The sequence below is a fragment of the Pinus tabuliformis genome, chromosome 9 (assembly GCF_031772625.1).
Source record: "Pinus tabuliformis cultivar Carrire ecotype Pingquan chromosome 9, CPIR1, whole genome shotgun sequence".
Taxonomy (NCBI): Eukaryota; Viridiplantae; Streptophyta; class Pinopsida; order Pinales; family Pinaceae; genus Pinus; species Pinus tabuliformis.
Genome location: NC_142307.1, coordinates 286,139,014 through 286,164,613, shown reverse-complemented (window position 1 = coordinate 286,164,613; position 25,600 = coordinate 286,139,014). Strand labels below are relative to the sequence as shown.

Genomic DNA, 25,600 nt, shown 5'->3' with positions numbered 1-25,600 from the left:
TCCACAAACGAGCAAATTGCAGACATCTTCACCAAAGCGCTTGGAAGAGAAAAGCTTGAAAGATTCAGAATGATGCTTGGACTCACCAACATCCCTTCAGATTAAGGGGGGGAATGTTGACACCGAATCCGAAACGGATGAGGTGAAGCCGGACAGTCATCTAGAAGATGAACTGATCCGTTTTGTATTTGTATAAATAAAGTGCTAGCTAATGAATAAAGATCAATCAGTGTTTTCTCTCGTTCAATGAGGAGTTACCCTGGCCTGACAGTTATCACTGGACTGAATTGTGCACACTTTAGTATTCTTCGGAAAATAAGTTTGTTGTTTATGTTCTGAGTGATGCAGATACGTATAGATTGATTGAATTGTCTACTCTTGTGATTCAGATGTCGATAAGAAATTCTTTTGGTTTGACTTTCCCTTATCAGGTTTGTGGCAATTTTCTGATTTACTCTAGCTACTAATGTTGTTGAATTGCTTACACAATATTTACTTAAAATTTTCATCGTCTGAACTACAAGATCTAAGCGTGTTTTTTTCTTCAACTGGCTTATCTTCTTCTTTAGTTGATATATTCACTGGATCAGTGTTCATTCCCTTCTCTTCAACTTTATTTTCTACACTTGAATATTTCGATGTTTCCTTCTCAATAAGGTGTTGTGCCTTGTTTTCCAATGACTTTTTGTAAGCTTCTTAATTTGCATTAGTAATTTTTCACTATGGTCTTTAAGCCAAGAAACTTCTTCATTCTTGTCAGCGGTAATTTTGTTCTTTGTAGTATTTTTTTACCTTCTTGAAAATAACTTTTGAAATATCTTGTATGTCATCTGATTTACTAAATTTGGCTTCAAAGTAACATCTTGTAGTGTTATTTTTTTCTTTTTGCATGAAAATCTCAAAAACTTATTTTTCATATTTAGAATAAAGACCCTAGAGTTTCCATCCAAAGTGAACCCAAAATAATGTCACCTCGATGGCTCCCTAGGGATCAAACTGAGAATTGCGATATAAATGTATAATCCCCGATGTTTAATTGTAAATCATCTATGTCATATTTTTTTTATACCAATGATCTAATTTTTTCGATTTCATTTGACTTGGGAATCGCCAATTAGTTAGCAAGATTAGGGAATATGTAATTTTCTTCTTTGGTGGGATAGATAGAAATAGTAATATATTTTCCTGCAAGAGTCTCCTTAATTCTAAATAGCACGAGAGCATAAGTTAATGAAGTTTTTGGAAATCTTCCTTCCTTTATTTCTGAATTAGAATCCATTTTTTCTCTCTTTAGAGACTGACTCCCTTTTGTCTTTGTCGATAATTTTATCAAATGATACTTTGACCAAGGCTTAGGCTTTTTAAAAGAGACCCACTTCTTCAATATATAATTGATATTTGCTTGCTTTATTTTATAACTTATGTATATACAACCTTGAATACCATCTTCTTCTTTTTATTCTTCTTCTTCTTCTTCTTCTTCTTTTAAATATTACTAAAAACTCCTTGATATTTTTAATCAATGTATAGACTTTATAACTTACATTGAAACATGGGATCACTTTTAATTAACTTAGACTTTTAAAAGTTTCCCTTTAAAAATTAATACTCCTTTCTTACCTTTTTTTTAAGCTAAGGGAGATTAACCACTTTTATTTAAAAGAATTATATATATAGTTCTTCACCTAGAAAAACCTTGACTATATGATTTTCTATATTTCACTTTATTGCTAAACCGTTATAGAAAATTTTGTTTGTAATTACTAAACTATCACGTTTCCTTTCAAGGGTCGCGACTTGTAAATAGGATGGCGGGTGTATGGACAAGTAGCAATATGAGCATGATCATGTACAACAAAAACAACAATGATATGGTTGTTGCAATACAATTATTTAACTAAAGAAGGGTTCTGAACTAATCCAACTTAAAAAAAATTCCACCTAATGAGGAGAAGACACCTTCCTAAACCTGTTCTAAGCCTAGATGTTTTGTTTCCAAATGTAATTCCCTTCTATGTGTTGCATATGGCTGAAAATATGGCAGAACAAGTAGATTCGTTTATATTCATAACACAAGATGCAGCATGTTGACATGGCAAGATGACGTGGATCAGAGTGTGTATTAGTGTTGTGATCATAGCCAAATGGCACCCAAGATGTACTAACGTGGATGCCATGGTGCCAACATGTTGGGCTATCAACCTATCAACATGTCAGGTTATTGGCCTATCAACGTGTCAACTATTGGCTATCAACCAATTCTAAAATTGAAACAACAAGGCATGTCCCATTGGCTAGGTTGTCAAGGGAGCCAATAGACAGAACGGAAAATGACAAACGATGGTCCCCATCATAAGACAGTCTATTATCGATCAGGTTGAATAGTGGATGAGTTCAATTGTGTGTTCGAAGGTCTCGGGGCATCGAAACAGACAAGACAAGACAAAAGACAGGAAATTAAGTCTGTCAGTGAACGGCCTAATATTAGGTCGAATGGAAAAGAGATAAGTGTGTTTAAATGGTGAAAGCCAAGCCCAAGGGACCGATGGCTAATATACCTGCCAGGGAGCTGGGTTGGCGAACATGGGCCAGTGGGATAAAGTCACATGGTGAAACGGAGGATAATGTGGCCCCTTGGTGGGGGGGGGGGGAATTTTCACTAAGAATAACTTCTTGATCAAAGCTCAGTTTTGGGAAAATTTTATATCGTTGGAAAGCTCTTGACGAGCAAAATATGATGGTAGTCTCAAAATAAGTTTTGGGTTGATTGCGGAAAGAGGAAAATTGATAACCCCACTTCCTTAACGTGACCAAGGAGATTAAGTTTGGATACCCGACAACCTTAATCAAAGTTAAGAGGTCGGGTATGTTACAAAGTGGTATTAGAGTTGTGGTTCAAACACTAGGCTTGGAATGCCAAAGATAACACCACAGGGAGTAAATTGATTAGAGCTAAGGGTCACCAATTGGACTGAATGGGCTTAGGAAAGATAAAATTATCAAAGTTGTGGATCAAACACTAGGCTTGGAGGGCCAAAGAAACACCACAAAGATGAATCTATCAAAAATAGAATTTCCAAAGTAATGGATCAGTGTAAAATTCCCTTGTAAAAATACCTTTAATTGCCAACCAATTTCTGAGTGTAATTGATGTATTACTATAGGGAGATTTTGTCAAACACTTAGGTGGCTAACATGTTGTAGGTGATTTAACTTATACAATGCTTCAATATGCACCAAACAAATTCCAAACAAACTTATACTAATGGTATTGAACCCAAAAATTAACACATTACTGATATATAACAGTCACACCCATAGAACAATCTTTTCTCATTTGAAAATGAATATATAGTGAACAAATAAGAAAGAGTGAACCTGGAGTTAGATGGCTGCCAATGGAAATATGTATATACAAAACACAACCCACTTGGAATAATATACCAACACTTTTGATTAAGGAATATGTTGCCCAGGTCTTAAGTTTACAATCCAGACTTCAAGATAAAGCCACACGTCCAGTCCAGCAAGATAAAACAAGTTCGAACCTTGCACAAGAATACTCCACAAGTTGATAGATATACAAGACTTGGTCCAAGACAGAATATAGTAGAAACTCAAACCCATATGGAGATTCAAATTGTATAAGCCCAGCAATACACCAACAGAGGAAACACGTCCCACAGGGATATGGAATGGCTCGTTCCCTTCTTCGAAGATGGTGTCTCTACCCTGGAATCACTCGTACAACTAGTCAATGAGGGAGGGCTTAGTTTTGTAACCAAAAACATGTCCAACAAGAGGTATATATGTCCACGATTTTCTCCAACAATAATACACAATTACGTCAACTAGAATTGACCTCCAGCTAGTGCATTTACTTACAGTTAACCACGAAATGCGACAGACTCCCCTTAATGAGAAACTCGACCTTTAGCGCTGAAGAAAAATGACTCCCTTTGACTGTGGACTTCGTCTCCTAAAGCAAACTTCGACCTAGTGCACAGAGAGGTAATTTCGACTTTTTGACTGTGCCATACTGAGTTATCTCTCAAGCTCTTCGACTCACCATTTGAAGGAAGCACATGGTCCCCACTACAACATCCAAATCAAACCCATCTCGGTCTAGAAACTTGGATTCTTCACAGGTATTCTTCAGCCTGTCAAGATGAGATAGTAAGCATTATGTAAGAAATTAAAATCAACTGATAACACCTCTTCAAACTCAAGATCTCATGCAAATCATCTACTCCTTTGAATCACAATGGTGAAATCTAAGTGATTTCACTCCTTGAACTAGTTAGAGTGTATAGTTTCAACACTGAAACCAGCTATGGCAAATAGCGTTTCCCAAACCCTAAGCTCTTTTCTCAAAACACAAGTGAATGGATGTGGAGAGTCTCCTTATTTTTCTCTTTTATAAACTCATGGGTATTTTTGTCGCCATTTTACCCTTTTAAATTTCCTAAAGTCACTTTATAAAGTTAAAGTGACTTTTCATTTACCTAAAGTCACTAACTCGATTTCCTTAGCAAACCCAACCCCAGAAAATCGAATTCTTGATCTCTCTTGGTGTATTTCCAACTTACCCTCAAGCCTCCTCTTATACCTTTTTTGATGGTGATTCAACAACCAAGATTAAGTCCCTAATCAACGGCTAAGATTAGAATAGCTTGATCCTTGTCACTTAGAACTTTTTCACCCATTTTATATTAATACACATTAATATTTTTATTTTCCTAAGTTTAGATTTATCATTTAGGAAACATTAAAAATATTTATTATTTTAATATCTCTTCATCCGGGTGGAATTTTTCCAAACGATTTTTAGGTCTTGGAGATCTCATGTGCCTTAGCGTCTCCACCAAATTTCATGGCTAGAGAACATCCAATGCTACCAAAAATCAACAACTGCAAGCCCTAAAGGGCTGCCAAGACCTAGCCGCAAACCTTCCAAGGCCTTATCCTTCATCCGCTGCCGACCTATTTTCTTACATATTTTCTTTAATATCATATATATATAACCTAAATCTAGCTCCTGGATACATCATTAAGATCTGGAGAATATCTATTGACGCATCCCCTGATGATGGACTCACTTGGTAGTCCGAAATGTTGGGTTCTCAAAAACTCCATAACAAGTCATTCCTCCTCTATCTAAAAATAATAATATTTTTTCTTCTTTTTCTCCTTTTTACATAAAATACATAATGATACAAATACAATGATAATTATGAAGACCGAACCTAGTTACTATTTTCAACAAGAACTTCCCTCATGGCTTCATGGTCTCGCTCAGGAGTGGCCAACTGCAAGATAGATTGCAGTGTAATTGAGCCTATGGTGGTGTGGAACGTGGCTCACCTTTCATCAGTTGCAAACAGTTAATGAACTAGATCAAATAAGTACCTTGTGGGCTTCATCTTTGTAATGTAAACCATGTTAATAGGAAAGAAAAGATGATTGATGAAATGTTTTATGATTATGTGCTTGTCTATTAAATGGACAATATGGCCTATATGATGCATTATTATGAGAACTAGTATATCTGACTGTAATGGTTGCATACTGTTCATATCCCTGCTAAACAACCTTTAATTTGCTCGTGTTGTGTCTTCTATGTTTATGGACAGGCAGCCAGTCAGCAGCAAGGAAAAGATCAGCGATACAACCCATCAAAGCAAGTCGTATGGCCATTTGTAAGAATTTTGTACTGTCGTATGGATTGGAAGGCAGATTGCCTTGATTTCTGTGCAGACTGTAATTTTCAGGTTTGTTGTTCATGTGATTAATTTCTCAGAAACATTTCTCCTTGTAAGAGAGCTCTTTTAAGTTCTGAAGATAATTTTGAATGATGAACTGATCTAGAAAAGCAGAAATATTTGTGCAGTGTGTGTGATTGCTTTTCTCGTTTTTCACTACATGCAAAAGGCAATAATTCCAACAAGTAACTAGATTGGATATGTTTGCTTAGATAGCTAATTTTAGGATATTTTAACAATTCAGGGATCCCTAACCTTAGCCCCTCATTGTGTAGGCGACAAGGGAGCCATGTCCTAGAGTTTTATCGTAAGAGGGGGCATAAGCTTGGATTGACAGAGAAACAAAGTAACAGGCTATTGAGCCACAGGGGTTGGGCATTGCAACATGCATCAGTCACAAATTTCTCCACACTAATGGACACATTATGCTAGCAAATAACATAACCATTTTACATCAATGGATCATGTTTCGGCTGTCATATATAAGTTTGTCAACCTTTGGCGCTGAAGTATTGGAACTCGGGGATTGACCCTTTAAACCTTTGTTAACTGACATAACAAAGAAAATGAGAATTTTTTAAGAACATAGTCCCTTATCTTTAAGCCCCTGGTCACATGGCTGACAGGAGTTGTGACTGAAAGCCTAGACAGAAAAGGCTACCGGGCCTTTGGCCATTGGGTGTCAGCCTTTCGACTTTCGATGATCAGGAGAACATTATGGAATCCTTCAGGTAGAAACCCCCAATGCAAACAAAACCCGACATGTTATCAGACAAGTGTGGTTTACTGCATACAGCAGGTGACATATATAAGTTATCAATCATCAATTGTTGGGTTGTTGACAATCGGGCATTGGGAGAACAAAGCCTATCTATAAGGATTTCTTAACAATACCACTGAAACCCAACAGAAGCCCTGACATGGTGAGATGACATGGAACAAAGTTGTCACATGTTTGCCATGTAGCCAGTGACATGGCACGAAGCAAGTATTGATGACGTGACATGCTGATGTGGTGCTAGCATGGCATGTCTATGTGGTCAGAAGACATGCATCAAAGTTCGTAGCATTGCTGTGGTGGAAGCCAGGTGGTGCCCAAGCTATAATGACATGAATGTTGAGGTGTCAGCATGTCGAGCTATCGACCTATCAACATGTCAAGCTATCAACTTATAAGCATGTTGAGTGTCAACTATTGGTTGATTCTAGAATTGCAACAGCAACGTATGTCCCAATGGCTAGGGGACCCGAGGAGCCGATAGACGGAACGACAAATGTTGGACAGTGGTGATCATCAAGGGGCAATCTATTATAAGGTCGGCCTGAGGAGTGGAAGAGTTCAATTTTGTGTTCCCAAGGCCCTGGAAGATAGACAAGATAGAAAATGGGAAGGTAAGTCCGTTAGCTAACGACCCAATATCAGCTTGGGTAGAAAAGAGAGAAGTGAGTTTAATCGTTGAAAGCCAAGCCCGAGGTGTCAATGGCCGATATACCTGTCAACAAGCTGGGCTGGCAAACATGAGCCAGTGAGGTAAAGACCCATGGCGGTACAGAGGATGATGTGGGCCCTAGGAGGGGCAAATCTTTCAATGGGCATAACTTCTTGACCAAGGCTCAGTTTTGGGTAAAATTTATATTGTCGGTAAACCCCCGACAAGCAGAATACAATTGTAGTCTTAGAAATAAGTTTCAAGGTGATTGCAGAAAAAGGAAATCTAATAACCTCACTTCCTTAAGGTGACCAAGTCTGCATACCCCACAGCGTTAATCAAAGTTAAGGGGTCAGGTATGTTACGTTGATTCTCCGTAGCATCGGATGTGCTCTAGCCATGAAAATTGGTGGAGAGGCTAAGGCACATGAGATCTCCAAGACCCAGAAATCGTTCGGAGAAATTCCACCCGGATGAAGAGATATTAAAATAATTAATATTTTTAATGGGCTCCTAAGTCTAAACTTAGGAAAATTAAAATATTAATGTGTATTAATATAATATGGGTGAGAAAGTTTTAAATAACGAGGATCAAGCCAGATCTAATCTTAGTCGTTGATTAGGGACTTAATCTCGATCGTTGTATCATCAACAGGAAAAGTATAAGAGGAGGCTTGAGGGTCAGTTGGAGACACACCAAGACACCAAGTGAGATCAGTCAGTTCGATTTTATGGGGCAAGGTTTGCTAAGGAAATCGAACAAGTGATCAATCGCAGTGAGGGGCAATTCGGCAGGAGGCCAAAGAATACATATCAGAGAGGCAACAAAGAGTCGGAGGAGTCAACGCAAAGCCTAGGAGGGCTGACGCAGAGGCTAAGGAGGCCAGCGCAGAGGACGCAAAAGCTGCTGAGGCAGACGCAGAAGCTGACGTAGAAAGTCATAGAGGTTGCCGCAGACAGCGCAGAGGCTGTAGACGCTGACGCTGGGCTGAGGAGGTTGCACTGAGGAGGTTCTCTGGGGCAGACTGAGAGTAGATTAGCCGAGAAAGGGTGACACAGTTCTAGAGATCGTGACGCAGTTCCAAAGGAGTGCTTGGACCAGCTTTCGTTGTCCACCACAAGGAACAGTCAGAGTCACTGTGGGGTTGTTCATCCGACTACTGATTTGCCGGAATATCCGTCTCCGGAGAGATGTTCTACTACCAAGGAAATTCTATGAAGGGTGAGCCATTTCTAACATCCTAGTTGTATTCATAATCTGCTTAATAATAAAACCCTCTATATATTGCACCGGTTTTCCCGCATTGGGTTTTTTCGAGAACGATTGTCCAAAAATAACAGTGTCCCTTGTGTTGTCTCAGTTTATTTCAGTTGTTGATCTATATATTTGTGAAGGTTGCAATTGTGTTTACTTCGATGTTTATGTTATTAAATAACTTGTTAACGTAAAGAACAAGTAGGAGATAGTAAACCAGATATTGCAGTAGGTGTTTCTGATATGTTAGATTCAGAAACTTTCACATGTTACAGTAACCCCCTTTGCAGGGTGGGTTGAAGGCAAAACCTTTAAGTTTCCTCTGGTAAACTCTAAGCCATTTTGCATAGTTTCCATTAATTCCCCACAATAGATGGGAATCAATCCCCAAACCACAATAAATCTGTTAACAACAATGATAACACTCAGTTTCCCCTCCTTGGATTGATTGAAGATGGTGAATTTCTCTTTTGTTCTCAATCCTCTGCTTCCACTTCTCAAAATGAATCAAAAAATTGGACTTTATTTGCAACCTGTAGTAGACCCAGCGATTTTTTCCATTGACCTGCCAATTTTGCTGATTTGGGGTAGCATCGGATGTGCTCTAGCCACGAAAATTGGTGGAGAAGCTAAGGTACATGAGATCTCCAATACCCAGAAAGGGTTTGGGCAGATTCTAAACAGTTTGGGAGATATTAAAATAATCAATATTTTTGATGGAGTCCCTAAGTCTAAACTCAGGGAAATTAAAATATTAATGTGAATTAATATAAAATTGTGTTAGAATGGTCCAAAAGTCATGGATCAAGCCAGATCTAATCTTAGCCGTTGATTAGGGACTTAATCTCGGTCGTTGAATTGTCAACGAGAAAAGTATAAGAGGAGGCTTGAGGGTCACTTGGAGAACACACCAAGAAATCAAGATTTCGACTTTATGGGGTTGGCTTTGCTGAGAAAGTTGAGAGTGATAAAAGTTGCAGCTAAGGGGCAGTGAATACAGAAGCAGAGAGGCAGAGATAGCACCGGGAGGATCACCGCAGTAGCTGGAGAGAGGGACACAGAAATAGCTAGGGTTAGCCAGTCTTGTGCCGAAATAGTCGGAACAACCGGGAAAGTTGACACAGAAGGCAGAAGGCGAAACTGTTGGGAACAGTCGGAACTGCCGAGAGAGGCTGACACAGTCCCTAAAGGCTGACGTTGGGGTTTCGTGGGGCAGAATGGAGTTGTGGAGCTGTCGAAGCGTTTATCCAGGGTTTCAGCCAGAATATCTACTTCCGAGTAGAGAGGTGCTACTGCCGAGATTTTTCTCTGCTGGGTAAGCCAAATTTGGCACCCATATTGTATTCTGAAACTGCTTAATAAATCAAACCCTCAGATAGTTGCACCGGTTTCCCCGCATTGGGTTTTTCCATGTACATTAGTCCAAAAACAATGGTGTCACTTGTGTGCTTGTTTCTATTTCCTTCAATTGATGATCTGTAATATGTTGAGCATGTACTTGTATTTATTTCCAGTATTTACATGGTAAATAACTTGTTAATTAACAGAACAAGTAGGTAGGAATAATTCAATAAAGTTTATGAAGGGTTTCTAACGTGTCAAACTTAAAAATTCCAACATGGTATCAGAGCGTGGTTGCAGATCACAGGAGAACTGAGGACATTAGCCGAGCAAGAGCAACAGCAGCAGAAAACAGCTGTCCTGAGTGACAAAAGTTATTCCTAGCAGAGTAGCAGCAAGGAAGGGGTGATGCAATGCCTGCATCATCAAGATTGAGCCAAGAAGAGGTTGCGCAGAGGTTGAGGGAGGCAAAGACAGGCTCACGCAGAGGCCATGAGGGCTAACACAGTTGGCTCATGAAGATTACTTGTCGATGCTGAGATTACGCAGAGCTTAGGAGCTCTAACCTTTAGTTTGCTGGGGTTTAGGAGGCTGTGGGTAAGTTGCAAAGTGGAGCTGGTGGGGTACTGTAGTCAAAACAGTACCTAACAGGGCAAGGCGAAGGAGGAGGGAGTTGCTACCGAGGGATTCTAGCCAAGAAATCTGGATCAATGGTGTAGCTGCACAAATGATCAGAGTGGGGGCATCTCGACATTGGCAAAAGGATTTCCAGGAGGGAAATCGAGACTCAGAGGGAGTCACACCAAGAACTTCCAAGAGGAAAGTAGAGGAGTAGCGAGATGACGGTGAACAGGATAAGAGACCAGGACAGACTGGATGGAGCCTCAAACTTCGTAGTCTAGAAGTCCAGAATCCTATTCATTCTAGACAGAAATCGTGTGAAGCACTTTGCCTTGAGGACGATAGCAATCCCAGTTGACCGAGCTGATAACGACAAGTACGAGGAGGCATTGCGAAGGCCAAGAGCATCATTCTTAACAGGGTCAAGGACCATGTAGTACCACATATTGCCAAGAAGGACACGACAAATGAGATGTGGGAGGGCCTAAATAAATTGTACCAGCATACTTCCGTGCAAAGGAAGATGCTACTAGAAAATCAATTGCAATCATACTAGATGCAAAAGGGAGAACAGATTGACCCATTCCTCGGTCGATTGAAGGAGATCCAATATCAGCTGACTTCTATAGGGAAAACAACGGATCCAAAATTGTTGGTGAAAACAGCCCTGAACGCAGTCTCAGAAGACTGGGAGATGTTTGTCCAGAGCATACTGGGTAGGGCGACCCTTCCAGATTGGGAGGAAATGTGAGCTACTCTTCGCCAAGAAGAGATCAGAAAGTTGAGCAAGGCGGGAAGCAGCACAAGGGGATCAAAATCAAGGAGGAGGAGGAGGATGTTGCCCTAGCATTTGAGGGAAAGCAGGAGAAACAAAAGAAGAAGGACCTTTCCAAGGTCAAATGCTTCCACTATGGGGAGCTGGGTCATTACGCGACCCAGTGTCCGAGGAAGGAGAGCAAGGTAGAGGCCTCCGAGACCAAGGCTGCGCCAGCAAGGGCAGAGAAGGAAGTGGAGACAGACGATGATTGTGCCATGAGTGAACACATGCCACTTGAGCGGAAGTGGGGAGACATCGAGTTGTAGTCAGGCGGACTACAGGCGATGAGGGGCAGGATCCTCAAGGTACCCAGCCTCTTGGATTAGACCTTGCTACGGGAGCCCCGAAGAGGAGTAGTAGTACTGGCGATGTCAGTAGAGACGAATGCGGATGGAGCGACAGAGGAAGCTACAGTGCAGAATTCCCAAGACAGCGCAAGGTTAGCAGGCTGCAACAGTGCACGAAGCACGGGAGTGTTGCACCAATGCAGGATGGCACAGAGAGGTGTGCAACAGTGCGAAATGCAGGGAGTGTTGCACCAGTGCAGGATGGCACAGAGAGGTGTGCAACAGTGTGAGATGCAGGGAGTTGTTGCAGCGGCATAGAGGTCAGAGAGGGAGCACTTGTCAGTGACAAAGGGAGTTTCAGCATCGAGCGTATCTCTAGCCTGACAGAGATGTCAGAATTGGGAGATCAGTTACTTACTTCTCAATAACTAAGTTGCAGTGCAGCAGTTAGCAGTGGTAGTGCTATGGGTAGCACGATGCAGCATGATGAGAGGGGTTGCAGTGCAGATGCAACAGTGGTAGTGGCAGGGCCATGGGCAGCAGCACGGATGCAGAGGGAGTTGCAATACGGATGCAGTAGTGGCAGTGGCAGGGCCATGGGTAGCAGTACAGGATGCAGCAATGCAGAGGATGTTGGGCAGCAGGCCTAGCATCAGCACAAGGACCAATGTCGGATGATCAGAGTGATGCTCAGTGACGAGTATTACTAGAGCACAGTCCTCGCTAAGAGGGAGTGTTGGTTTGGGGTAGCATTGGATGTGCTCTAGCCACGAAAATTGGTGGAGAGGCTAAGGCACATGGGATCTCCAATAAGCAGAAAGTGTTTGGGCAGATTCTAAACAGTTTGGGAGATATTAGAATAATTAATATTTTTAATGGAGTCCCTAAGTCTAAACTTAGCGAAATTAAAATATTAATGTGAATTAATATAAAACTGTGTTAGAATGGTCCAACGCATGGATCAAGCCAGATATAATCTTAGTTGTCAATTGGGGACTTAATCTCGGTCGTTGAATTGTCAACGAGAAAAGTATAAGAGGAGGCTTGAGGGTCACTTGGAGAACACACCAAGAGATCAAGATTTCGACTTTCTGCCGCTAGGTTTGCTGAGAAAGTTGAAAGAGTGATCAGAGTTGGAGCTGAGGGGCAGTGAATACAAAAACAGAGAGGCAGAGATAGCACCGGAAGGATCAGCGCAGTAGCTGGAGAGAGGGACGCAGAAATAGTCGGGGTTAGCCAGTCTTGTGCCAGAACAGCCGCAACTGCCGGGAAAGCTGACGCAGAGGGCAGAAGTCAGAACGGCCGGGAACAACCGGAACTGCCGGGAAAGCTGACGCAGAGGGCAAAAGTCAGAACTGCCGTGAATAGCCAATGCAGTCCCTAGACGCTGACGTTGGGGTTTCGTGTGGCAGATTGGAGCTATGGAGCCGCCGGAGTGTTTATCTGGGGTTTCAACCGGAATATCTGCGACCGAGTAGAGAGGTGCTACTGCCGAGATTTTTCTCTGTTGGGTACGCCGAATTTGGCACCCAGATTGTATTCTGAAACTGCTTAATAAATCAAACCCTCAGATAGCTACACCAGTTTTCCTGCATTATGTTTTTCCGGGGACATTAGTCGAAAAACAACGGTGTCACTTGTGTGCTTGTTTCTATTTCCTTCAGTTGATGATCTGTAATGTGTTGAGCATGTACTTGTATTTATTTCTAGTATTTACATGGTAAATAACTTGTTAATTAACAGAACAAGCAGGTAGGAATAAATCAGTAAAGTACATGAAGGGTTTCTAACGTGTCAAACTTAGAAATTCCAACAAATTTCTGGCAATATATCGTGATTTTTTTTGGATGTATCACAATATATTCAAAATCTCACTTTTCAAAAAATCACAATTTTTCCAAGGGACAATATTGTTTAATAGAGTGCATCCTGATATATCACAGATGTTTGAAACACTTGGACCAACAAACCCTTAAGTCAAATGTTATTTTAAATCGCCCTGCCAGTCTTAACATCCAATTTTTCCAAATAACTCCCTTCCTCTAAAGTAGATTCACAAACAAAACTGAATATAATCCCCGCATGTTTGGCATCTTTTTCCATTTAACTTATGAGAAGAATGTCTTCTATGTGAAACAACAGAGAAAACAACATCACTCACCAGCAATGACCACGCATAAATCAACCCAATCAAAACATGCCAGATCAACCCCCCATAAAATTAATGACTCGATAAATATAACAATTAACACTTCATGGCTCAATATATGATTTAATACAAAGCGTACACATATTCTTGGGTTTTGAAGTAAACCTGATTTCTTTCACATAGTCAAGAATTTGATTGAAGTTTGTCTTCCTACCCACGGTATCCCGCCCACTTCATGGCTCAATATATGATTTAATACAAAGCGTACACATATTCTTGGGTTTTGAAGTAAACCTGATTTCTTTCACATAGTCAAGAATTTGATTGAAGTTTGTCTTCCTACCCACGGTATCCCGCCATGCAACACCCATGCAGAAACGTGTGCTGCCTGCCTCTTTTGCCTGCACATGTAGAAATTATCACCACTAGAAAAGAAAAACATGATTATCTAACTTCTACATAAGAAACACACTGATCATCTAACTCTAAACAACATATTGACCAGTGCAATGGTATAAAGCTTGAGAGCCGGAAAACCAAATTTTAGCCTTGGTTTGAGTATGCTTTCTAACCTCCCAAACACATATAATTGTAGGACCGTGTAGTGGCACCCTTTTAATGAGAAATAAGAACAGATACATACAGCGTAAACATATCTACTTCTAAGCAGCAGTTTAGAATGTTCTATAACAAGTTCATAACAAAGAATGGTCTTTCAATCAAATTTGATCCTTCAGGTAAGATGCAAGCACCAAATTTGGAATCTCAGAGATCCATGATGATGCAACCAACCTGAAAAACAAATGCTAATGTGACATGTTTCAAATTTCAATAAGCCATAACCACATGGTAAAGATGCCCAAATACTACAGCGAATAAGGGATATTTAAGTTGTTCCCAAATGAAATGTCAGCCACTATGTCAAAGATATAAGTGAACATAGTAACGTGAACATATGCCAAGAGGAATAAAGCCAGCAAGATGTGAAAAATAATGCTACCGAGTCAAATATCCACATTAAGTTAGATGCAGTGAAGAGGAAACAGCACAGAAACATCTATAGTCAATATAAGTTTGACACCTCATGACACATTAGGGATCAATTGAGCCTTGGTATCTGGTATCCACAATGGCACAAAGCAGCTTTCAAATCACAGCAGTTAGACAAAGAATGCAGAAGAGACCGATATTGGATAAGTTCCACGAAGAAAAACTTTCCAAGAAGCAGTGTTTTCTCAAAAATATGGAAATAGGAATATATAACAAGAGACCCAGTATGCAGAAGAGACCAATATTGGATAAGTTCCATGAAGAAAAACTTTCCAAGAAGCAGTGTTTTCTCAAAAATATAGAAATAGGAATATATAACAAGAGACCCAGTATGCAGAAGAGATCGATATTGGATAAGTTCCACGAAGAAGAACTTTCCAAGAAGCAGTGTTTTCTCAAAAATATGGAAATATGAATATATAACAAGAGACCCAGTTAAAAGAATCAGACTTTTACACGCATTCTTAGAATGACATACGCAGGCAACAAGTTCTAGACTTGAACTATCCATTAGGGTTGTTTGGATCCAAAAGCAGGCTATATAACTTTATTCACAGAGCAAGATAGAAGGAAAAGGGAAGCGATGTTCTGCTTGCACTTTTAGATGGAATCTTACATAATACAAAACAGTCCAGAATGCACATCCAAACATAAAGTGATTGAAGTAACACCTCTGCAAAAGAAGAGAAAGTTGTCTATACATTCAATTTTGTAGACCAAACGTTGAAAGAGAAAGGATCAAACTTTGGAACTGAAAGACACCTTCACTCCTAGCTTGAGGGTGGACGTCATGAAGAACCTGGAGGAGAGTGAGCAGAGATCAAAAGCACAGGATGTACACTCCATCAGAAGTGAACAAGCAGAACAAGGAGCTAGCACTTATGCTGTAAAACTCTTTCAGTCAATGAAGCACCAAGAAGCAAAACGGACAGTAAAAGATAGGTCCAGAACCACACTGTAGTAAGAGAAGAGGAGAAGGGTTATGGAATACGCTGATATTGGATAAGTTCCAAGAAGTGCAACTTTGCAAGAAAGTGCTTTTCAGAAATATGGAAATAACAGTCCAGTGGTTCAAACATCTAGATGACGCTTTAGATGCTGCTCTTGAGATCCAGAAAACACTTCTGGCGGCCAAAAAAGTCCAAGCTCATTCCTCCAGATTATTTGATCCACAGGAAAGAACATTCCAAGAACCCAAAATAAGAGATGGGCGCTGAAAATAATGAAGTGCTTGCAAGTTTTGATGATTTGTTGCAGGATCTGAGTAATAAAATGGCCAGATTAGACAAAAATTTACAAAATCAGCAAGTTGTTCCCGCAAATCAGAGACCATTTCAAAATAAACAGTCCCCTACAAGAAGGCCTTTTCGGCCTGAAAAGAAGCTTGAGCGACCCCGAGTTCCTGTGCCCATGTTTGGCAACAATTTCATGGATTACTCTTCTTCAAGCAACTACCGCAGAGCATGCAAAGTGCCACATAGTGAAGAAAGCTACACAGTTTTTGCACAACCAATGCACTTGTTTGCCCAAAATCAGCCAAAAAAATTCCCCAAACAACCAGAAGATTCATTAAATATGTTGTCCATGACAGAGGCCAATTGTAGCCCATAGATATTCCAAGTTTCCAATGGTAAAGTGGTGTATCAACATAAATAAATTCCTTTAAATCCTGAACATTTTGATGCATGAAGGAGTAATATGTAGCCTACCAGTATGGCTCTCCTTGGAAGCCAAATTGCTGCATCAAATGTTGATAAGGTACAGTCTAAAGCTGCAGCCATGGTTGCTGAGATCCCCAAAACCTATGTCAGGAAAGGTAAAGCACTGAACAACTGACAGACAAAGCCTAATCTACCAAATGATACTCAACAAGTCACTGCCACAATCCACCAAGATCCTGCGATCCTCCATAATTCAAATTTTTGCCTCCGAAGTGAATTAGCAAAGGTGAAGATTCTAGTAACACTAACAGAACTGATCTGCATGCTTGGATAGGAAGAAATCATCTGTACATTCTGGGTTTAGGTGGTTCTATTGAGTCTTGACCTATTGAATTTAACCGACAGTTATATCTATGTATGATTAACACTGGTGAACCCCCACCCTTTTGCATTTCATTACTTGTAAATGGCTTATTACTTCGCAATTGTGTGTAGATTCAAGAGCCTCGACAAATGTCACAACTCTCAAGGTGATGAAAGAATTAGGACTAAAAAATTTTAAGCCATATAGGAATGTACAGCCTGTGGACTCACATGAAGTGCAAGTACGTAAGGTCATTAAATACCTTGAAGTCCAGTTACTAGATTATCCAAATTGAATCTTAACCATGGACATGGTTGTTATTGACTGTCCTCCAAAATGAGGTATGTTACTGTCCAAGAAGCGGGAAGCTAATGTAGGAGGTAACATTCTGATTCAAATGGACTAGTCATATGATGATATCCTTGTTGCGCCAAATTACATGGTTAGATTGTTTTGTGAGAATAAAATGTTACATGATGTTGAAAACCTGCAACAACTAAATAATGTACCTTTGTATCCTGAGGTATATGAACCTATGTTGGGAACATATGTGGTGATGGATGACAACGATGAGTCAATTATACCCCATGAACTTGTTGATGAGAAATTGACAAATGACTTATGGAGAAGTTGGCAACAAGGTGAACACGCAAGCATAGTACAAACCAGTTGAGCCATTGGGGTGAAAAGTTGCCAGACAGGCCGCAACAGCACAAGCAACAGAGAATTCGATAAGTGGCAAAGATGGGGATGATATCAAAGCCGCGACAGGACTAAAGGGCAAGGCAACAACCATGGAGTCACAACCGCGAGCAATAATAGTAGAGGCAACGATGTCAAAAGGGTACAAGGGCCACCTGCTAAGCAAGGTCGCGAGGGCACAGGTAACAGCCACGGGTTTGTGGTCAAGTAAACCCACAATTGTTTGACAAATGAGTGACATTGCAAGGTATTGTGATGAGTGGGCACTAGGTAAAGCCAAGCAACCTGCATAAAAACCATGCAGGTAGAAGTCGACAGGGTTCACGAGAGTGTTGGCAAAGAAAACTATCGCTCAACAGCGGTTGAGAGTAGTGCTAGATGTGGGCAAGGGGGCCAAGGCTAGAGCCAATACACAATGCCATAGCAGCTAGTAGTCGCAGATTAGGCTTGTGTAGGAGTTTGTTGGGTCAACCACTAGCATGGTTAGTAGGTCGTAGACATGTGAGGTAGAGACCAACCATGGGAAATAAGTTGCCACAAGGTGTTCGAGCACATGCAAGGAGATCGAATACCAGCAGAAGCACTGAATAAGGATAGGGTGGTAGGTCGAACCATGAGAACCTGTTGACAAGGCCACTGGCCAGAGTCGGCCCATGTTGCTTGGGAGCGGGAGCGGGGAGCAGGAGCGAAAACGGGAGCGGGAGCGACCATTTTCAGAAGCTCCCGGTTTGGGAGCAAATCCTGGAGCAATTTTTTAAAAATATATATATATATATATATATATTTTTATATTTTTTAATTTTTGATACATATATGTCAACAAAAACATGTAGAATGATGAATTAGACATAAAAAACATAGATTGATCATTGAACCATATCACATCAATCATCTAGAAATTATAATCGTCATCAACCATGTCCACAAGTTAGTAAAATACATATTACAACTGCAACATATTGAGTCTCATGAATCATGACTCATCAAATTCAATCTTAAAGTTTCAACTTCAAGCTTTCAAAATTGAAAATTCAATAACATTTATCATCATTGATCACCAAAGTTGTACTTGTAAGCTAAGTTTAACCATTACAAGAAGTAATATTTAAGATATTTCTAAGTCCTAACTTCTAACTGTTAACATGATATGAAATGTTATAAATTTATAAAATGAAACATGAATAATGAAATGAAATGAAACAACTTTAGTCTTTCACGAAGCATCATATTCATAATTCACATCATTACCAATGAGTTATAATTGCCAAGGCCCAACTTCAAACTTCAAATTTTCATTGTCACAGTGATATATTGTTTACAAAAAATATCATTATGATATGAAAGAGTCAAGAGTCAAGAGTCAAGGACTAAAAACTCAACAGTTATGAAAACTAAAGTCTAATAGAAACTAAAAAAGACAAGTAAACTGTAAATCTACAAGTGGCCCTTGCCACGAGAGTCTCCAGGAGTATAAGCAGGTCGTGGTGGTCTTCTAGGAGTCTCCCGCACAGACCGACGACCAGAACTAGAACCTCCACGTGAGGGTGTAGATGGAGGTGGCGACAGCAAAGGAACAAGACTCGGACCTCGAGCACTGCTACTGGATGGTGGAGGTGGAGGTGGAGGTGGCATGGCTGCTGCAGCTGCTTCATCTTCATCCCTTACAAGTTTCCCTTCAGTCTACGCTGAAAATGTCTACTACCGGCCTTTGCCTATCACAGGTCCAGCCACAATTTTACCAAAACCACCAAACTGCCAGAATCTTAGTGATCCAACAAAACTTGAACGCCACAAACCTTCTAATAACCGACTACAAATCCCTGCCAGAAATCTCTAATCTGCCTGTCAGTAACCAGGCCAGAGATCTAAGGATCTTGCCACAAAATAGAAACTCATTACAACGGAACCAAATATGGAACTGACTGTTTTGTTTTCTATGCTAAAAGGGAAAATGGGGAATCGACATGAGATGAGGGCAGGAAAATGCCAACTAAGCTAACGGAATACCATGGTGGAGGACCTTAATGAGACATTTCCTGAACATGAAACCTTCTCGTGTAGAGACAAGCAGGAAACTTGCTAGACAATGACAAGTAGGAAACTTGCCAGACAGGAATGCAAATGAGAGGAGGTTTTATGCCATGGTCATCAACCTTCATTCTGCAACGCAAGCCGGTTGCAAGCCATGGTCGTCTACCTTCATTCTGCAATGCAAAAACGGTCTACCTTCATTCTGCAATGCAAGCCAGGGCCGTTTACCTTTCAGGTTCGCCGGTCGAAGAAAAAGAACTCTGCAACGCAAGCCATGGTCGTTTACCTTTCAGGTTCGCTGGTCGAGAAAAAGAACTCTGCAACACGAGCCATGGCTGTTTACCTTTCAGGTTCACTGGTCGAAGAAAAAGAACTCTGCAACGTGAGCCTACCTTTCAGGTTCTCTGGTAGAGGAAAAAGATGAAGTTTAAACGGTTATTGTTTCAGTTATAATTATATTTTTTATTAACAGTGGTAAACATTTTAATCGTCTAACATCAAATCAAACGGTTGGTAATAAGCCAGATAAGATAAGAGGAGAGTTGATTTCAGAGGGAACGCCTTACGGCGTAATAAAGCACCCTCTGTATATAAGAAGCTATGTAATATGACTCTTGAGAGATGTACAAGCAGTCAAGGAAATTAGACTCGAACAAAAAAACATAGCGAGATCACAAATATTTAGGTAAAAATAAAATAAAATTCATTTAGCGTAAATTCTAGGCTAACGTTGATTAAATGTGTTTTATGCATAAGTGGCTTAGCCCCATACAAACCTGGGTTTATCTTCACCAACAAGTATCAATCCCAACATTTTCTTATTATAACTACTCCGAATCTGTGCCTCAGCTTTCTTAGTATAACGAAAATTTATTCAGACCTCAATCAGGCTTTGTGGGTTCAAATCTCCAGTCTTCTGCACGTAGCTTGTGAAGCCACTTTCCGTTGTTCCAAATTCTACTGCTATAGGGCACAACTGAAATCGTTTGTTCCCCAACAAAATTGGACAACTACACCATCTTCCTTAGCATGAAGATCGTGGGAGGAAAATGGAGTAAGAATGTGTCACGTCAATAGAGTATCAGCGACATGGATTCTTAGATTATTTTAATTTTGTTAAGAAAATTTAGAATGCCAAAGGATTGATGGGATTGCCCCATGACCAAATTGTCAAATCACTACTCTCGCATGGAAGAGTTGCAATGTTCAAATTTCTCTCCTCCTATGTATGTCAAAGTGGGTATTTGTCTCCAACCACTTGATCTGTGATTTTACCGCGTTACTGCGTTTTAGCTGAACCGATGGGCTTGTGCTCAGTGCGCCTGAAGATCATTTTTCTTTACCCCTTGCTGTGTCCCGCCTCTTCAGGCCAGCTGTAATGCTTCAAATTGAATTTAAAAAGGAAAAATGCAAATGGCATCTTAATTCTATAGTGACATTGACATAGTATGAAGCCATCCATTAGGGTTCTATTCTAACTGTCGTCTGTTTACCGGAATGGCATTTAAGAAGAGCGGAACTGGGTGTAAACCCTGGGGAGTTTGGCAGAATATAATACCCTCAAACCTCACATCTAATCTGAAAATTTAAAACCGCGCGACCTCAAATCTTGAGACATGTTTCTCCAAGTAGCTAAAATTAACAATTAAAACTTAAACCATACAACTACAGACAACCAAACAAAAATACTTACTCCGTGGAAGAGAAGGTCCATGATAGGAGAGTCGTACACGACCTGAATTTCTGGTTTTGTCCAGTCATTTCTGGGACCGTTTCTGACGGCCTTTTCTGCCTCGGCGCTCGCTAGTGATGACAAATTATTTATTTCAGAAGCAGCGGAATCAGCACAGGACACTGTGGATGTATGGCGACACAGAGATGATGAAATCGGACGGAACCTCAGAAATGCCTTCATCAGGGCCATTTGTGCCACAATGCCGGCTGTGCTGAGGCTCGATCTCTTCACCTCCGAAGCACAGGGATTACTGACCCGAGGTTCAACTTCAAATCATACAGCACCCCTGAAATTTCTCGGTCACTCAGTCAGACAACGATAATCGCGTTGCAGATTAAAATAACTCCGTACCTTATGCACGGCACGACGATACCTGGCTAATGACCGAAAGTAGTAAATACGTGAAATGGGCCTAGTTCCATTTTCTGGGCTAACATAGCGAGCTTAACAAATTCTCTCCTTGCCCCCACCGATTGCTACCAAATCATTACATTATATTATTGTTTACGAGATACAACTTAATATTGTCTCCCTTCGTGAAGTGTAGCTGTCTAGGCGTTGGATTTCTCAGCTACCAAAATGTTTATATAAATAATAAAGATGTATTTACTGTCCTTGCATTTTACATTTTGTGAAGAACCAGCAGCCTCGTGCGCTATGCAAATAATTTCATATATTAAACTAAGGAGCAGGGTTGGAATTTGGATTTCCTTTTGCTCGTCATACAATTTTTTTTTGACGTTTTGGGTTTTTATGCTCCCCGTCAAGAAACGTTATGTTTAAAATTTTGCCCTTCAAGAGCGATGTTCTTACAAAAAATTAACCCTTCACCAATAAAAGCTTGATTAAAAAATTACCAGTCCCGGTTAGACCGGTTCCGGTCGGTAAACCGGTTCATTAGGTGGACCGGTCCGGTCACCGGTTCCGGTTTTAAAAACATTGTTCTCAATTCAATGCCAAAGATGGACAAACAACCCTTGATATTATGAAAGAAGTCCAAAAATCCAAATTACCAGAGTTTACGGGTCAAGAGGGGGGTTCAAAAGCAGAAGCGTGGGTAATTGGTGTCAAAAAAGCACATAGCTTTAAGACATACACTTCAAGGGAGAAGGCCCAAATATCAATGAGTCTACTAAAAGAAGACACTCTATTATGGTGGGTAAATGAAGAAACAAAGATGCAAGTCACCCCATTGCAAGTCACATGGGAAATGTTTGAGGAAGCCTTCCGAACTAGGTACCTATCAGAGGAGTACAAACACCAACAAGTAGGGGCTTTCCATATAGTACGACAGAATGGTAGATCTATCGAGGACTATGAAGCTGAATTCTATGCATTGGTCCATCACGTGGACTATATGGCTAATGATCAACGTCAAGCTGAAAGATTCTTGCATGGACTCGATCCCTTGGTCCGAGCAGAAGTTGCCATGTGGAAACCCACCACTATGGCAGCGACCACTAGTTTAGCCAAACAAGTCCTGAAGACAATAAATATGAAAAAGCGAATGGTGGTTGATGAAAATACAGGGAAGGAACATCCCACAATGAGGGTAAACAGACCAAGGGGGCAGCCATATAGATTCCAGGGAAGACAAAACAATGTTTCTCGAATCGCTAGTGCAACTTCTTGGCTATCTCCAGGAGGACGTAGGGGTCAGTCCTACTTGAGAAACACTAATAGTGGGGGTAGAGGATTTGGTGGCCAAGGACAGGTACAACGTAAGAATCGAGAACAAGTAGAATGTTGGCAATGTGGAGGTCCACATTATAGAAGGGACTGTCCAAGGTATCAAACCGGGATTAAACAACAGGGACACAAAGCAAAAGGAGGAAGACCACAAAACCCACACCGAATTCATGCAGCCACAAACCATCGCCAGGCTGAGCACCAAGCCACAGTGGTGGAGTCCGCAGGTATGATCAATAACATCCCTCTATCTGTGTTAATTGATCCAAGTGCCACTGATAGTTTTATTTCTCCTTCAACAATACTTAGATGTGGATTGACAGCTCATGAGCAAAGTAACTTTAGAATGGTAGAAATGGCATCAGGCTCTCAGCAATCAGTAGGGTCAATGGTAAGAGATTGCAGTGTTAACATTGGGGGTGTGATACCAAGATGAACCTGTATAGCACGACTCTAGGTACTTATGACTTAATTGTAGGAATGGATTGGCTTGAATCTCATCAAGCTATATTGGATTGCTATAATAAGACAATTCTCCTAAAAAATGACCAGGGAGAAACCATAGTAATAAAAGGCATTAGACGTAATGTTACACTGCGCCTCATATCAGCCAAGAAGGTTAATAAGTGTATGAGGAAAGGGTGCAAAATTTATGCGATAGAGATGGTTTGTGCCAACGAGAAGTCCTCAGATAAGTTGCACCCACTACTTTTCGAATTTGCAGATGTATTCCCTCCAGAGCTACTAGGTTTGCCTCCAGTTCGAGAAATCGATTTCTCCATTTCTTTGAAACCAGGAATAGAACCCATATCCAAAACACCTTATCGAATGATTGTCCCAGAGCTTAATGAGTTGAGTATACAGCTTAAAGAACTTCTTGATCAAGGATTTATCCGACCCAGTGTGTCACCTTGGGGTGCACCATTGATCTTTGTAAAGAAGAAGGATGGAACTCTTAGGTTATGTATTGATTACCGACATCTAAACAAGGCCACCATTCGGAATAGGTACCCCATGCCTCAAATAGATGACCTCTTTGACCAGCTAAAAGGTGCTACAATATTTTCCAAGATAGACTTATGGTCAGGTTATCATCAACTAAGAATCAAGGAGGAAGACATACCTAAGACAACATTCAGAACGCGTTATGGACACTATGAGTTTATTGTTATGCCATTTGGTTTGACTAATGCCCCGGCAGCCTTCATGAACTTGATGAATAGTGTCTTCCGAAAATATCTAGACCGCTTTGTCCAAGTGTTATTGGATGACATCCTCATTTATTCCCGCAATGAGAAGGAGCATCTAGAACACTTGAGATTGGTACTTCAATGCCTTCGAGAACATAAGCTATATGGGAAACTTACTAAGTGTTCCTTCTTTGAGAAAAAAATTCAATATCTAGACCATACCATTAGTGGGAAAAGCATTGCAGTGGATTACAGTAAGATTGAAACTATAATGGATTGGCCTACTCCTCGGAATGTCAAGGAAGTACGCAGCTTTATGGGGTTGGTAGGCTATTATAGAAGATTTGTAGAAGGGTTCTCACAGATATCTAATCCCATCACCCACCTCCAAAGGAAAGGGGTTAAGTTTGAATGGACAAGTGAGTATGAGAAAGCATTTAATGAGCTAAAACATAGACTAACAACTGCTCCAATATTAAAGGTACCCGACATGGACAAGGACTTTCGTGTATGCACAGACACATCAGGAGAAGGATTAGATGCAGTCTTGATGCAAGATGAAGGGGTTATCGCTTATGCTTCACGTAAACTCGAGACCCATGAAATCAATTATGCTACTCATGATCTGGAGTTAGCAGCTGTTGTAATGGCCTTGAGACTATGGAGACATTATCTGATGGGGCGTCAATTTGAATTAATAACAGATCATAAAAGTCTTGAGTATATCTTCACCCAAAAGGACCTTAATGCTCGACAGTGACGCTAGAGTAAACTATTTAGTGATTATGATTTCAAGATATCCTACTGCAAGGGGAAAGAAAATAAAGCGGCAGATGCTTTAAGCAGGAGACCTAGACTTCATTCTATATCGTCATTAAAGATAGACCTGAGAAGCCGGATTCTAAACCACCTAGTAGGGGACCCGCAATACCAACAAATAAAATTTGCCTTACAAGAAGAGGTACCTGTGGCGACCAGGTGGGAAGGATACACCTTAGATAATGATGGATTGCTACGATATAAGGGTAGGATGTACGTCCCAGGTGATGATGAACTTCGGAAATTAATAATGAAGGAAGCCCACCAAGCTCCATATGCTGCACATCCAGGAGTCCAAAAAATGTACACGGATTTAAAACAACTATTTTTCTGGACAGGAATGAAAAAGGATATAACAAAGTTTATGGCCCGATGTTTAGAATGTCAACAGGTTAAAGCTGAACATCGTCACCTGGCAGGTCTTTTACAACCCCATGATATACCAGAAACTAAGTGGGAAGTTGTTTCACTGGATTTTGTTGGAGGCTTACCTATGACATCCCAAAGACATGACTGCATTATGGTTGTTGTTGATAAATTAACTAAGAGTGCTCACTTCATTCCAGTTAAGACCACCTTTGAAGCATCAGCTATCGCTCAAATTTTCCTAAAAGAAATAATTTGCCTTCATGGAGTGCCCAGAAAGATAATATCTGACAGAGACGCACGTTTTACTTCCAGATTTTGGAAAAGCCTA

At 40.6% G+C, this 25,600-nt stretch overlaps 1 protein-coding gene across 6 annotated transcripts in view; it reads right to left on the bottom strand.

Annotated features, from left to right (window-relative positions):
- LOC149148291 (biotin synthase, mitochondrial-like) overlaps positions 1–25,600 on the bottom strand; it is a 328,434-nt gene that overhangs the window by 281,554 nt on the left and 21,280 nt on the right. For 3 of the 6 annotated variants that reach the window (XM_089446024.1, XM_089446027.1, XM_089446026.1), the window contains exons 1-2: positions 21,164–21,698; positions 13,957–14,063 (exon numbers count right to left, since the gene is read on the bottom strand). In XM_089446024.1, the coding sequence (XP_089302150.1) occupies positions 13,957–14,063; positions 21,164–21,394 (338 nt within the window). In that variant the 5' untranslated portion in view covers positions 21,395–21,698. Of the gene's footprint in view, positions 1–13,956; positions 14,064–21,163; positions 21,699–25,600 lie in introns of those variants that run through there. The other 3 variants (XM_089446025.1, XM_089446029.1, XM_089446028.1) reach the window with 3 other exon arrangements.